This window comes from Dioscorea cayenensis, chromosome 5 (genome assembly GCF_009730915.1).
Source record: "Dioscorea cayenensis subsp. rotundata cultivar TDr96_F1 chromosome 5, TDr96_F1_v2_PseudoChromosome.rev07_lg8_w22 25.fasta, whole genome shotgun sequence".
NCBI lineage: Eukaryota > Viridiplantae > Streptophyta > Magnoliopsida > Dioscoreales > Dioscoreaceae > Dioscorea > Dioscorea cayenensis.
The window spans coordinates 24,852,626-24,865,621 of NC_052475.1; the positions used below are offsets into that span (position 1 = coordinate 24,852,626).

Here is a 12,996-nt window from a genome sequence, read left to right on the forward strand (position 1 = left end):
TATTTAGAGTCATAAAGAAACAGCATGAGGCCTCATATTGATGCATATAATCCACACAGTACAATCAGTTTATCTGATTTATTACATGGAACTGTCACAAACAGTTGACAAGCATCTTACATAAAAACACTGATGGCATGTCCTCAAATGGAAGAACCAGGATTTGCAATTCGGCATGCCAATTTAGTCGGAAAAAGATATGATCACAGGTACTGGCTAGCCAGTTTACCTTCCTTCACAATGTAATTCTGCGAAGGAAAATCTTCGCCTTTGAAATATCTGTCGAGCATGTCTTTAACGCCAGCCGCATATCGAAGCTGCACAATTTCAGTTCAATTTTATTAAGATAAAAGTTAAAACTCTTGCAAGCACAAGAATAAGTAAACTGTTGAATTTATAAGCTGATATACTTGGGCATCGATGGTAGTGCCGGAAATATGAGGTGTCATTGCTTGATTCGGCATGTACCGCCAAGGGTGATCCTTCGGAGCTGGTTGAGGATACCAGACATCACCACTGTAACCTAAACATATCATTCATACACAAATAAGTCATGAAGTTTCTCTAGGATATGTAGACAGACAGATCTTGATGAGAAATAATTCACAAGGAATAGCCTGTTTAAGAAAGTATATATAAGTCCAAAGAACCTCCAAAGTGTATGCTATTTGTCGACTAGAAGTCCTGCTTGGTTAATCAGAACTTGTTTATGCCACATTCACCAAAAGTAAGTGAACAAGACTATGTGATGGGGCAGACATTCACAAGAAAGAAGAAATTTTAAGGTTGCTGAAAATATGCATATTCAACAAATAACACAGGTATTTTTATACCTGCAATATGCCCACTTGAACAAGCATCTGCAACAGCTTGAGTATCCATGATTGCGCCTCGAGCGTTGTTCACAATGACAGCCCCCTTCTTACACTTGGCAATCCTTTCTTTATCAAACAACCCCCTTAAACATAAATAAATTTAATCAGTTTCCAGCAAAGAATGTTATAAAAGTTTGTAAATAAGCACATCTTCACTGTTATGAGCACTAAAATTGCAATGTTACCGCCAAGCATACATTTTTCTTCTTTGGTATTCATTGGACTAAATGATACTGCAGGTATTGGAAACTATGTTATTTTTGGCATCTTATTTAAAACATAATAATATAATAAGGCATCTTGCACTCATTAAGCTCATATACACTTAGAATGCAGGATTAGATGATCAGGTTTTGGTTAAGGATTGTCTGAACCATGCAACTCTCATTCAACAAGACTTTATTTTCCACCAGATATATCTGAGGGCGGTGGCCTTCAATGCTAAAGTCTTTTTAGTAGATAAGCTTTTCATGAGCCCACAGAATTGATTCAATAAATAGTTCTAACCATGCAACAGACTATATTCTGCAATACTTTTCAAATAATTCTTGTAATCTAGGAAAAACAAGATAAATATCCAGCATTTCACTGATATGCCAGATCAAATTTACTGCTTTTAGCATGCTTCACTTCATGCAGATTTCTGGAAAAATAGATGGCCATTCACCTTTCACAATGCTGTGTTGAACAGAGAGTGATTAACAAAGTGCATAAAAATCTGTATGTAGTATGATTAAAGAGAGTATTGCATGGCTACCTGGTTTTCTCAGTCAGTGGAGTATTGATAACAATCACATCACATTTTGGAAGCATAGCATCAAGATCTTCCTCAAATTTTGCTCCAATTTGTTTCTCCAGCTCTGGCTCCATCTTGAGCCGATCATGGTAGATGAGATTGCAATTAAAGGGTTTCAAACGCTGCAGCAGTCGCTTCCCAATGCGACCAGATCCAACAGTCCCAACTGTCTTCCCCTCAAGATCATATGCTCTGTGTGCAATAGCAGCAACATCCCACTCACCATTAATCACTTGATGATAACCAGGTAAGAAGTTGCGAACTAGAATGAGAATTCTCATGAGTTCATCCTCAGCGACAGATACAACATTGCTTCCAGTAACTTCAGCTACAGTCAATCCAGCATTAGCTGCTGCATTCAGATCAATGTGGTCAGAACCAATCCCAGCAGTGAGAAGAAGTTCTAGATTCTTAGCCTTCTTGATCCTCTCTGCCGTCACATAGGCCGGATGGAATGGTGTGGTTATCAAGACATGCATGTCAGAAATATGCTTCTCAAGTTCTGCTCAAGAAAAACACAGGTATTATCAATTTCAAAACAAGAAAAACACATGAATATTATGCAAAGATCGGTATAATAAGATATTTAGTAGAGAGTGGAGAGAATAACACATATATGCTTAATAACAGTAGTTATGAACAAGCATACACATAAAAGAGAAAATATTTCCGAACAACTGATAGAAATGCGCATATGATTGCTCAAGAAGTAAATTACAACAGATTAAAAAAATATATATATACATGTCCACTGATAGTATCACTAAAGAGAGCATGAAATAGTTCAAAATTTACAGAGAAATAAAATGGAACAAACCACAATTTGGGCCTTCTTTATCATCAGTAACAATGTATTTATGGCCTTGAGATTCCAACCATTCCCGAATGCCCAACCCTCTTTCCACGCACCCTACAAAGTTGGGATTTTTCTCTGCGTGCTCCCTAGCTTTGTAGAATACCCCCACAATCTTCTTGCTTCCTGGAGTTGCCTGATTTTAGATTCACAAAGATCAATTAGCTATGAATTAACTAACAATAAACATCTAACAAAATCAACTAAAAAGAAACTTTCTTATTCTAATCAATAAAAGAAAAAAAAAAACAACAACAACAACTATAAATACAAAAATCCCTTGATTCAAAACACAAATACTGTGTAATACTCTGATGATAAATCATCCGATCCTTGAATAAAAAATACTCTGAAACCAAATAACAATAAGAAACAAGCATGTGATAAGCAAAAGCAACCAAGCAAGCTGATAAATTACATCAATAAACCAAATCAAACACTTCAAAAGTGATGAAAAAGATACAATCTTTGAGTCGAAAGATGAAAAAGGAGATCAAGAGAATTAGATTTACATGGAGCTGCCTGGATTGGCAAGACCTAGATCCCAGAGTTCGGATCGCACTCTCTGCCACCTTTCGCATTGCCATTTCGATGACTGCTGAAGAGGAGATGGAGACGAAGAAGACTGAACGGAAAGCAATGCTTGTGGGAACGGACAAGTGGCACTGGGTTGAAGGAATAAGACAAAAAGCAGGGACCTTTATTAAATTATTATTACATATTAGAATTATCCAAAAACATATTTTTATTATTTTCTATTTTTTTAAAAAAATATAAGATAAATCAAGATGAGCTACTGAAGTCACAAGAGAGTCACGTGATACTACGGATTACAGCCCGAGGAAAATTTTGAGCCTGAAAATAATTGTGCCCCAGTGGTTATTCAAATTTCTAATCTTGAACAATTTACTGGTTATGAACTTTTTCAGACAAGAAATTCAATCAAAAGAGTCAACTTTCAAGGGAACATTTGGATTGTTTTTGACCAAAAGTGCTCTTTTTTTCTTTAACTGTGTTTTTAGAAAGATTTTTATCTAGAAGCAGAAAAGTTTTGCGCTCTGTTGTGGCATTTAAATTTACATTTTCAACGTTATATGAAATGCTTGGAAAATATATAATACATAAAAGAAACAAGTAGAAAATATGAAGGAGGTTGAGTTTGAACGTTAAAGCTAATAATTCCATTAAAATTTCAAAATGTCTTTCTCTTTGATTTTGCTTTTCAGTTAGTACCAAAAAAAAAAATCCAAACCAAAGCTTCAAACTCCAGAGAAAAATAATCCATCAATGAAAATGTTCTCCTGCAAATCAAAAAATCAAACCAAATAAATGCCCGGCTTCATTAGCTTGTTAATTGTAAGAGCCACAGAGAGAGGGAATACAAACAAGAAAGTCAATGGCATACAAATGTGAAAATATCCTAAAAAATCTATATAACATTTGGTTACATGCAATTCACAAAAATGACCAAGAAGGGCAAGTGATCTTACTCTAATTGAAAAAATTGACCACTTCTAAAAGTGAATGTGGTGGCGCTATTGCAAATATTTTCACAGGATATACATTCATGCAAACATGTACAAACAAATGAAAACAAGTCCTTTGAGGAACTTGTGATGAAGTAGACCCAAATCTACTTGAAGAACAGACCTCGCTTCCTTCCTTTCCTTTTCTCCACAGCCTGAAACCAAATATTTAGGCTGTCATGTATGAACGTTGGTACTCATCATCAGAATGCGGGCATATAAGTATCATATCTGACAGGTAAAACAAAGCAGTAACAAATATATATATATATATATATATACACACGTATATATCTTGCTCACCTTCATATGATCGACATTTATGATATATATGAATTAGATGTAATTTTTTTCACAGATTATCTACAGTCAAAATCGAAATTGCTGAACTTCAAAAGCCATAAAATATTGTCGTCTGAGGGATTTGGGCTACTAACTAGAGGCAGCATAGCTTCGGAGCTAATTAAGCATTATTCGGTGCTTTGTCTGTAAATGGCCTAAAGTACACAAACGAACCGTGTGTTCCAGACTTCTAGGTGTTGTAGCTTCAAAATAATAAAAATTGACTTTTGCATAGAAATGATGTGATTGAGCAGATAATGAGGCATTGAACTACTTTTGAAGGGGAGACAGTAATTGACCCAGGATATAAAATGGAGAATAAACAGTAATGCAAAAAAAAAGGTCAAGAATAAAATTCTTCTGCAAGAGGAAGCTGAAAATAGTTCTTCCGTCACATGGCAAATATCAGAATAATCACAGGAATGATTTAAGTGTGATTTCAAACAGTACCCTCATTTTTAGCATTCTCATGGTGAGGACAATTGTATCTCTTGACCTGCAAAATTAGATAGAAACATAAGAAGACAGTTTTAAATCCAGAAACCATGACAGAAATGCCCATCAATTGATAACTTTCGAATAGCTTGGGTATTATATTATCAATAAGCCCATTATCAGTCAGTTATGCATAACTATGTCAACCCTGATAGTACAGAACTTAGTAGGAGATTAACAAGCCACTTACACGCCAGTTTCAACAGCCTTTAACAGATACTCCCCACCAGGAGAACTAATTGCAAATTCATTGGCTTGTCCGAATGGAATTGTTATCTGCAAGAGTAAATTATATGAGATATTTGGCCGTCTCATAAACAAATTTAAGTTAAAGATGCATATCATGCATAAAGAACAAACCAGTATTTCTATATAGAGGAACAAATATGTACTTACAATCAAAGAAAATTTTTCTTGAATGTAATTAATAAGGTTGTTTCCACAGAATACTGGCCATATGTACAGGTCTAAGACTTAATTGAGAGAAAACCATATCTCCTAATATTAGTGTTTAGGACATTTCAGTTGTTCAATCACCTAGACAGTCATTATCATCTTCTGACATGAAACAAGCAACACATTGCCTAAAGAGACAGAAGCATATTTGATTCATCTCTTGCTGATTCTTCAACACTCCAAAGGTAGTCAACATTTCCCCTCCTAAACAAACTTCCTACGAACTATTTGCTAAAGTTAGTTATGCTTAAATTTTAAACACATTAATGATTTCTTGTCAGTACAAATTCTATTATCTATGTAAGGCATGCTCTCACCAAAGTTAAATCTTAGGCACTTGTTTGGTCCACAAACCATGAGGATGTCAATTCTTGCTTGTAGTAGTTAGTATTGTTACACTCAAGTGGCACCACCAGAAAGGCTCTTTCACCAATTAATGATATAGATTTGCTCCCCTTCTCAAAGCTTCATTCTTCAATTGTTAATAATCAATATATATGATCCTAAAACCTTGTTCAGGTTTGAGTATATCATTTTATAATCTTCAAAAAAAAACTGAACTACGAATTTAGCAAGCAAAGAAAACAAAGATGCAAGCATTCAGAATTATCAGAATAGAAAAACCTACAGCAACGGCTGGTTGAAATTTCTCCTCCACCACAACCCCTCGTGGTCCATTGCGCTTTATACTGTAAGCATCCCTCTTAATTGCCAATGTAGCAGGCTCCCAAATATCTAGAGCTCCAGCCTGACAATGTTAATGTATTCATGCCAATAAGAGTTACACGTTTAAGTATCAGTCATTGCCAAAAATTTGTATTGCTAAAATATGACAAAAAGCATTTTGTTTGGGTGAAGGATAGCAGAAGGCATACTGATATCAATACTTCAAATGATGCATGAAAAGCACGGTAGGCTCTCTCAACTTGATCTTTCATTTCGGCATCTGTACCCAGATGAAATAAAAATGTGAACTTGTAGTACAGAATCATGCAAAAATGGTCACTAAGTAGAATCATGATACAAATTTAGAAACAGTTCAACAGAATGCAGAGTAAACCCTCAACTTCAACTCACAAGCATCAAGCAGTAAGAAATTTATACATAAAAAAAAAAAACCATGAAGCTTACCACATGTTATTCTTCTCCCATCATTAGCAAGAACCATAACAAGTTCTCCCTGCAAATAAAATTGTGAGACAACACTAGATAATAAAATGCATCTTCCTCTCCCCAAGTTCTGTTGTATTCTTTATCTCTCATGTGAAGTGGTTGCAAACTAATTTAAGATAGTGTGCTGGAGATCATGTATTTATGTTGCATCCCCAATATCCTTGACAACCTAGCATACCTTCCGCTTCCTGTTATCCAGAGGCTGAACTTCAATGGCAAGTACAGTATCAACATCATCAGCAGTAACAAGATATTTGGGTTGCTTTGCTCCTGTTACCACAAAAATTGATGAGTTTCAATATCTATCAGGATAACAGCAGTGAAAGGTGTAGCCAAGTCAAAAAGGAATAGGGAAGGGAGCATACCCTCGATATAATTCGGAGCTCCATTTTCTAAATAGCGTACCCACTACAAGTTAAGAAATGAGCAAGAGGAATCACTATAGGGGAGATAAAAAGAGAGCATAAACATATATCCATGTTAAGAAATAAACACATGCTAGAAGTATAAACCTTCAAATGCACTAGTGACCAAATTACTACACTATTCGAGCCTGAATCAAATGATGAAATTCAGAAACATATACCTCAAAATTACAGCTGGTAGTACCATTGATTGAATACCCACATGCTTGGAGTTCTCTGCCTGGGAAAGGGTCACCAGCAATTTGAAGGCCATCTATTCCAGGCAAAGGTTCATCTTCTGCAGCTGCACCATAATGCAAGATGATAGAACAATAAGCATACACCAAGGGTTGCTCAAAGTAATTAAAGACCTCAAGCCACATTTTAAATGGAACCTCTAATTTATTCAATAAAACTAATTTATTTAAATTTATTTTTAACAAGGCATATGAGACATTTGTTAATCATTCTACAAGCCACTAGGACTCGTCATCGCGTATGATCAATAGATATATTTTAAATTTGAAAGCAAAAACTCAAAACTAAAGATAGAGCAACAATATAAATGAATTAAAAAAAAAAAACTATTTCTTTATAATTATAAAAATGAATGTTAGATTAGTAGTTAACGACTTTTGAATTAGACTTTAAAGAGTATATGGGAAAAAAATAAAGAATTTTAAAAAGTTAGTTGACAGAAGGTATGGAATTAAATAGGCATTAAATTAAATATTTAATCCCTTAATTTACTATTCTAAATTTTAAAAAGTTGGTTTAAATTTATTATTAACAAGTTGTAAAGCTTAAAATTAATAATGAAGCATCCGAAATTAGGAGGTCTAAAACAATTGCTTTAGTAACCTTACCCTGGAGCTCCCCTGTGGGAGATTGTCAAATGGCACTCTAGAATGCTCACAATTTTTGATATTATAGATAGCTTAATACCTTCAGAAAATGAAGAACCGGGCTCCTCAAGTACAGGTGGCAGATAAGGATAAGAAGAATTGCCATCATCAGGCGCAGGTATGTTTCCAGAACCCCAATAGCCGGATGTTTCCCTACCATGCGGAAATGCAACAGCATCAGAGTCATCAACCACGTTTCCTGGAGTAAATTCCTTGAAAGATGGAGTCTGATTCTGGGATTCAGCACTATGATGCACAACACCTTGATTTACTCCAGTTGATGTATCTTGTGTCATGGAAGTCCTGCAAATATAAGAAGAATTGAGATGAGATCAAACATAAATGTGAGAAATAACTGGTTTCCCAGAAGTCAGCATGCAGGCTTAGGCAAACTCAAGGACATCAGCATGTTTGCAAACCACCCTTAAATACTAACACATATTTCACGAATACATGCCCTATGGAACATAAACAATGATTTTGCGAGTAGAAATATTGATGTGGATAGGCTAGGCAATTGCACTCAGCATTTCTATGCAATCACACCTCAAACTCAAATGTAGCATTGAACTAAGAAAACTAAGAATCATTCACTGATTTCCTATGGAGATTCATTTATTTTTGTAGAGACCAGAGATCTAATCTGAACAAAGTTTGATTTCAAATATAATAGGATGTATTTAAACTAGAACTTATTTAGACTTCTAGACTTGTTGATAAACTCAGCTCATAATAAAATTTAAGAAAAAACCACCAGATTTGGCACACACATGTAGGCCAAAAACTGAAATTACCAAACTCTGAATATCTAAAAATATGATTTTTATTCTTAGACGACTTCTAAACCTAAATCATGTCAAATAATAATGGTGACCAAGTTCCTCATCATGTAGGAACTAAGAAAACTTTCAGTTGGCAGGCATCCACGATTTAAAAAAGGTGCTTGTTTTAGGCAAGACCACAGAATCATGATACTAGTGAATTAGGCACTGCAAAAGGTCATAAATAACTAGGAACAGCTTTAGAAAGTGAAATGGTGGAAACCAAGAAATTTTATTTTCAAAATACATGTTATCAAGATTCATTAAATATTCACAGGAATAAAACAAAGAAATGCTTGTGCCTCAAACACTGTAAATTAGCAGCAATAAAAGGTCAAAATAGCAAGAATTAAAGGGGTAAAAAAAGTATAACAGCAAGCTCACTCCAAACCAAACAATCCCCCACAAAAAAAGGGAGTTGGGAAGCATATTGTCATGGTTATATACATGCTTATATATATATATATATATAGCAATATGTGGGAATTTTAGAAATAGAGCAATTGCCAAAGAATATGATTGATCATGGTAGCCATATATATATGGTCTCAGATTGACCAAGATTACCTGCTAACAGTGGGAGTACTCCTATCTAAGTTTTCGCGGTCTAGATTATTCATGGCAACCCTACTTGGAGCAGCATGATGACTTTGGTTGGCTAAAGTCTCCCAGTCAACCCTTGTTTGAAGGTTGGAAGGAGAAGAAACCGGAGACTGCCCATGAGAATATGGTGCTTGAGGTACAATTTCTAGGGCATTTTTGCTCTGAAATAAACATAATACATTAGAGATAACTACAATAGACTAAACTGAAAAAATTTTGACTGTAGTATTACCAAAGGAGCACGGGGTGTAGCAGGAAGATGGGAAGGTGACTGCGGAGGGAAGCTTGTGTTGTTTGATATTTCCGGATGCCATGGAGCCACCTGGTATTGGGATTCTCTTAACTTCTCCTGCAACATCCAAGATTACAGAACAAAAGGGAACTTAAAAATTATGAATAGCTTCCACACAACTCACGCAGCAATGATGACGTCAACAAGAAAAATATGGTAAATATCAAACTTAATACTTCCATTTACAACAAGAGAAAAATAGTATAACCACACCAGAACACCTCAACTCAAAATGCATACCTCGGTAGTGAATAGTCTTTCCTGAAGATGTTTAAACAAAATCTGCAAGAAAGAAATGTACAAAGAGAGGGGATGGAATGGTCTAATAAAAGTTATAATTAAATAGGAAGAATGACGACAGAGTGACGAATTCAGTATAACAAAGGAGAAAGCAACCTTTAAACTACTAACAATAGATTGAGCATCTATGATAGATGGCTGGAGACTGTATTCTTCAAGCAGAGGCATCAAGGAAGAAACAAAAGTTCTTCTTTCGTCTTGTGCTGCCTGTAATAGCAATAATTTATAATCAGTAATGTCATGCTGATATGCAGTAAAGACTGTAATGAAGAAGCAATTCCTAAATATGAACTACCTGCTGTTAGTAACAAGTATACCCAAGGTCAAGAAAAGTACCAATTACTATTTAAAGCCTTGCTTAAGAAACCGAGATGACATCAATCAAGTTAGTCACTTCAGTATCAACAATGAAAGTCAATTTTTCACACGAGAAAAGGTCCTGGCTCACATAGTATAAGGCAGGATGCAACAGCTGACATGAGATGTCAAATTTATTCCTTATTGAAAAAAGAGAATGGCATCATGAAAATTTTTCTTAAATGCAAATTGACCAAAAAGTCAGTACAAACTTCTGTAGGAATTATACTAACAACAACACAGTCAAAATAGATTTGAGTGACACTAATTCATAATCAGGGGCAAAAAATTCAAGTGAATTCATAGATAGAAATAATACTTGCAACGCATATGAAAGACGGACATTCTCCTCCATTATATCCTGTCTGTACGAAAGAGATTTTGATGCTGCCTCAACCAAGTCCTGTTGCTGCCGGTCAAATGCCTGTGGCCAACATTTCATCTAAATACATTGTTTGTTAACTAACAATACCAGTATAAAGCAATTCTTGCTTACCGCACGCATATATGCAATGCGTTTTTCTAGAACACATTTCTCGCCACGTATTTGCTCCTCCTAAAAGATTAACAGCACAGACTTTGGGTCTCAAAAGTAGCACATGTAATTAGATAAGATAAATACTGATCTTCAGCTGTGCTTTTCCTACCTTCACAGAATAAGCAGCAAGATGCTTCCTTAACTGAAGAATTTCTTCTTCGCGCTCCCTCACCTTGTTAGCAAGATCCTGAACCAAAGGTAAGCTTTTCCAACAAGCAAATCATGAAAGCCTACAATCAACTATTAATGGGCATTACCTGCTTCAGAAGAACATTTGAGTTAACATCTGATACAGGCAATAGTCGATGACCAGGCAAAGTAATCCTGGAATCATATTCACCTTCCCCCTGATGTCTGTGTACCCCATTCGGAGGAAATCAAAAGAACACACGTTTATTATCATAATTTCCAATTCACTCACAAAGTTTAAATGTCATCAACCTGTTTGGAGAGAATGATCTAGATGATGAACCAGCTAACTGAGATAAGTTAGAATTCTCGGAGCCAGTACGGAGTCCAGAAAAACTCTTCAAAGTTCCATCCACATTGATTCTCTCAGAATAAAGGATGTCTCCAGAGCTAGGTGGTAACGAAGGTGCCTCACTTGCTTGGGCTCCAGTCTGACAAAAGTTGAGTGCGCCATAAGGGTCAGCTAAGGAACCATTACCTGCCCATCTGAATCCGTCCGATTCATTTCCAATTACAGAAGTTGACTGGTGTACCTTATAACGTCCAACATCATGTTCATCTATTGGAATATTGGAAGGCAGCTTTACAGAAGTAGAGACTAGCTTCTGCAACGAAGAGTAAATCTATAAATAGTAACTTAATGAAGACCTCTAGACTAAAGCCACACAGACAATACTTATTTGTATTGCATAATAAACTAGAGGAAGCCATTCGAAAATGTGGGCCAAAAAAAAAAGTGCAAGCCATGACCAAGAACATAGATGGCTTACATATTGTTCTAGTTCTTTCTCTTTCCGCATAAGCTCATCCTTTAACTGTTTATTCTCTTCCACCTACAAAACAGCCAAGGTTTTCATAATACTATAATGCCTTCAAGAATCAATCCCAAATGAATAAACCCAAGTAAACTTAAAAAGAAGTGTTTGAACTGGAAGAAAGCAGATAGATGAAAAGAAAATAATTGACATCATGAGAGGAGAAGAAAAGTACAATGCCATAAGTAAATTTTCTACCCATTTCTTATCCATTTTCTACTCTTAGTAACCAAATCAACCTCACTGCTTTTTTCTTCCAATTCTAACACACCCTTGGTCATCATTTAACACCAAAGGTCTACAGACAATCAGGTGTGAAAAAGTTCCTTGTAAGGCAAATTTAGAGATGAACACCTTACCTAAGTCTATTCTTATACCCCAAAAGTAAAATCAAAAACACAATTAGAGACTATTTATTCACAATAAATCATGATTGCAGTACAATTTCTTCAGAATTCATTGTAGCCACAGACTAAGAAACATAAACGAGATGGAGCTAATTCTATGAGCTTCTGACAAGGATCAAGGTATTAATTTGGAGAAATTGGAGCTAAATACCTGCAAACCAATCATGGCCTCAGCATCCTCAACGGCCTTCATGACCTGAATGAGGTGATCCTTCGACGAACCTCCGACGTCAAGGGCCAAGAACTGGTCAGACAAATTCCCAATCGGCGCCGACGCACCATCCACAGCGATTGCCCACGCTGGCAGCCGGTCCTGGCTATAGGAGAGCCCGCCCCCGGAGATCGTATCAAAGGCTCCCATGCCCGAGATCTGGCTCCGGTGGAGGCAAGAGGGACCAAGATCGACGACGAAGCCCTTGGAAACCCTAGTTTTCTTGTGTGAGGTCTTTGAGCGACGGGGGAAAGGTTCGAGAGGACGAGGCGTTTGAAATCTCTCTTTGTTCTTGCTGCGCGTTTCACTATAAAACAAGCAGAGATTTCCTTTTTTCTTATTTTCTTGAAATTAAATATAGTAGTAAATAACAACTTTGAAAATTAAAAAAATTAATAAATAAATAAATAAATAGCTGATGGGATTAGATTCCCCGTAGGTTTTGCCTTCAATTATTACAACCTAAATTTATATCTTGGTGATTTTTTTTATTTTAAAATTTGTTGCAGCCAAACAATCACTAGGTTAACTAGTGATGGTTACAAATCAATACATAGCAATATTGTTCATGCACTAATCTCATTTTTGGATGAGTCTTTTGTTAAAAATAGTTTATTCTTTTTTCTATAATTACATAA

At 35.8% G+C, this 12,996-nt stretch overlaps 2 protein-coding genes across 4 annotated transcripts; both read right to left on the minus strand.

Annotated features, from left to right (window-relative positions):
• Positions 1-12: 12 nt before the first annotated feature.
• On the minus strand, positions 13-3,201 carry LOC120262408 (formate dehydrogenase, mitochondrial-like). Its single transcript, XM_039270510.1, has 6 exons — positions 3,037-3,201; positions 2,489-2,660; positions 1,633-2,173; positions 834-958; positions 411-523; positions 13-317 (listed from the first exon to the last, which is right to left on the minus strand). The coding sequence occupies exons 1-6, from the start codon at positions 3,109-3,111 to the stop codon at positions 204-206; spliced, it is 1,140 nt and encodes a 379-aa protein (XP_039126444.1). The 5' UTR covers positions 3,112-3,201; the 3' UTR covers positions 13-203.
• Positions 3,202-3,840: 639 nt separating this feature from the next.
• LOC120261415 lies at positions 3,841-12,671 on the minus strand. Of its 3 annotated transcripts, XM_039269301.1 has the most exons (22): positions 12,299-12,670; positions 11,696-11,758; positions 11,459-11,530; positions 11,178-11,356; positions 10,994-11,090; positions 10,846-10,923; positions 10,695-10,754; positions 10,518-10,622; positions 9,938-10,048; positions 9,782-9,823; positions 9,482-9,598; positions 9,214-9,410; positions 7,866-8,128; positions 7,103-7,224; positions 6,882-6,924; positions 6,695-6,786; positions 6,475-6,523; positions 6,219-6,289; positions 5,972-6,091; positions 5,078-5,163; positions 4,843-4,888; positions 3,841-4,205 (listed from the first exon to the last, which is right to left on the minus strand). In XM_039269301.1, exons 1-22 carry the CDS (start codon positions 12,506-12,508, stop codon positions 4,158-4,160), a joined length of 2,271 nt encoding a protein of 756 aa, XP_039125235.1. In that variant the 5' UTR covers positions 12,509-12,670; the 3' UTR covers positions 3,841-4,157. The 3 variants fall into 3 exon arrangements, with proteins under 3 accessions (XP_039125235.1, XP_039125234.1, XP_039125233.1); XM_039269300.1 differs by having other exon boundaries at positions 10,846-10,908; positions 11,178-11,530; positions 12,299-12,671; XM_039269299.1 differs by having other exon boundaries at positions 11,178-11,530; positions 12,299-12,671.
• Positions 12,672-12,996: the final 325 nt, after the last annotated feature.

Excerpts from the sequence above, each read along its gene's own strand:
- LOC120261415 (XM_039269299.1), bottom strand. The coding sequence starts at position 12,508 with ATGGGAGCCTTTGATACGATCTCCGGGGGCGGGCTCTCCTATAGCCAG. Across the intron at positions 10,623-10,694 it reads GCATTGCATATATGCGTGCG|GCATTTGACCGGCAGCAACA; the intron begins GTAAGCAAGAAT and ends TGTTGGCCACAG. Across the intron at positions 5,164-5,971 it reads AATTTCAACCAGCCGTTGCT|ATAACAATTCCATTCGGACA; the intron begins GTAGGTTTTTCT and ends TTACTCTTGCAG.
- LOC120262408 (XM_039270510.1), bottom strand. The coding sequence starts at position 3,111 with ATGGCAATGCGAAAGGTGGCAGAGAGTGCGATCCGAACTCTGGGATCT. Across the intron at positions 959-1,632 it reads CCACTGACTGAGAAAACCAG|GGGGTTGTTTGATAAAGAAA; the intron begins GTAGCCATGCAA and ends TTTATGTTTAAG. Across the intron at positions 318-410 it reads GCACTACCATCGATGCCCAA|CTTCGATATGCGGCTGGCGT; the intron begins GTATATCAGCTT and ends GAAATTGTGCAG.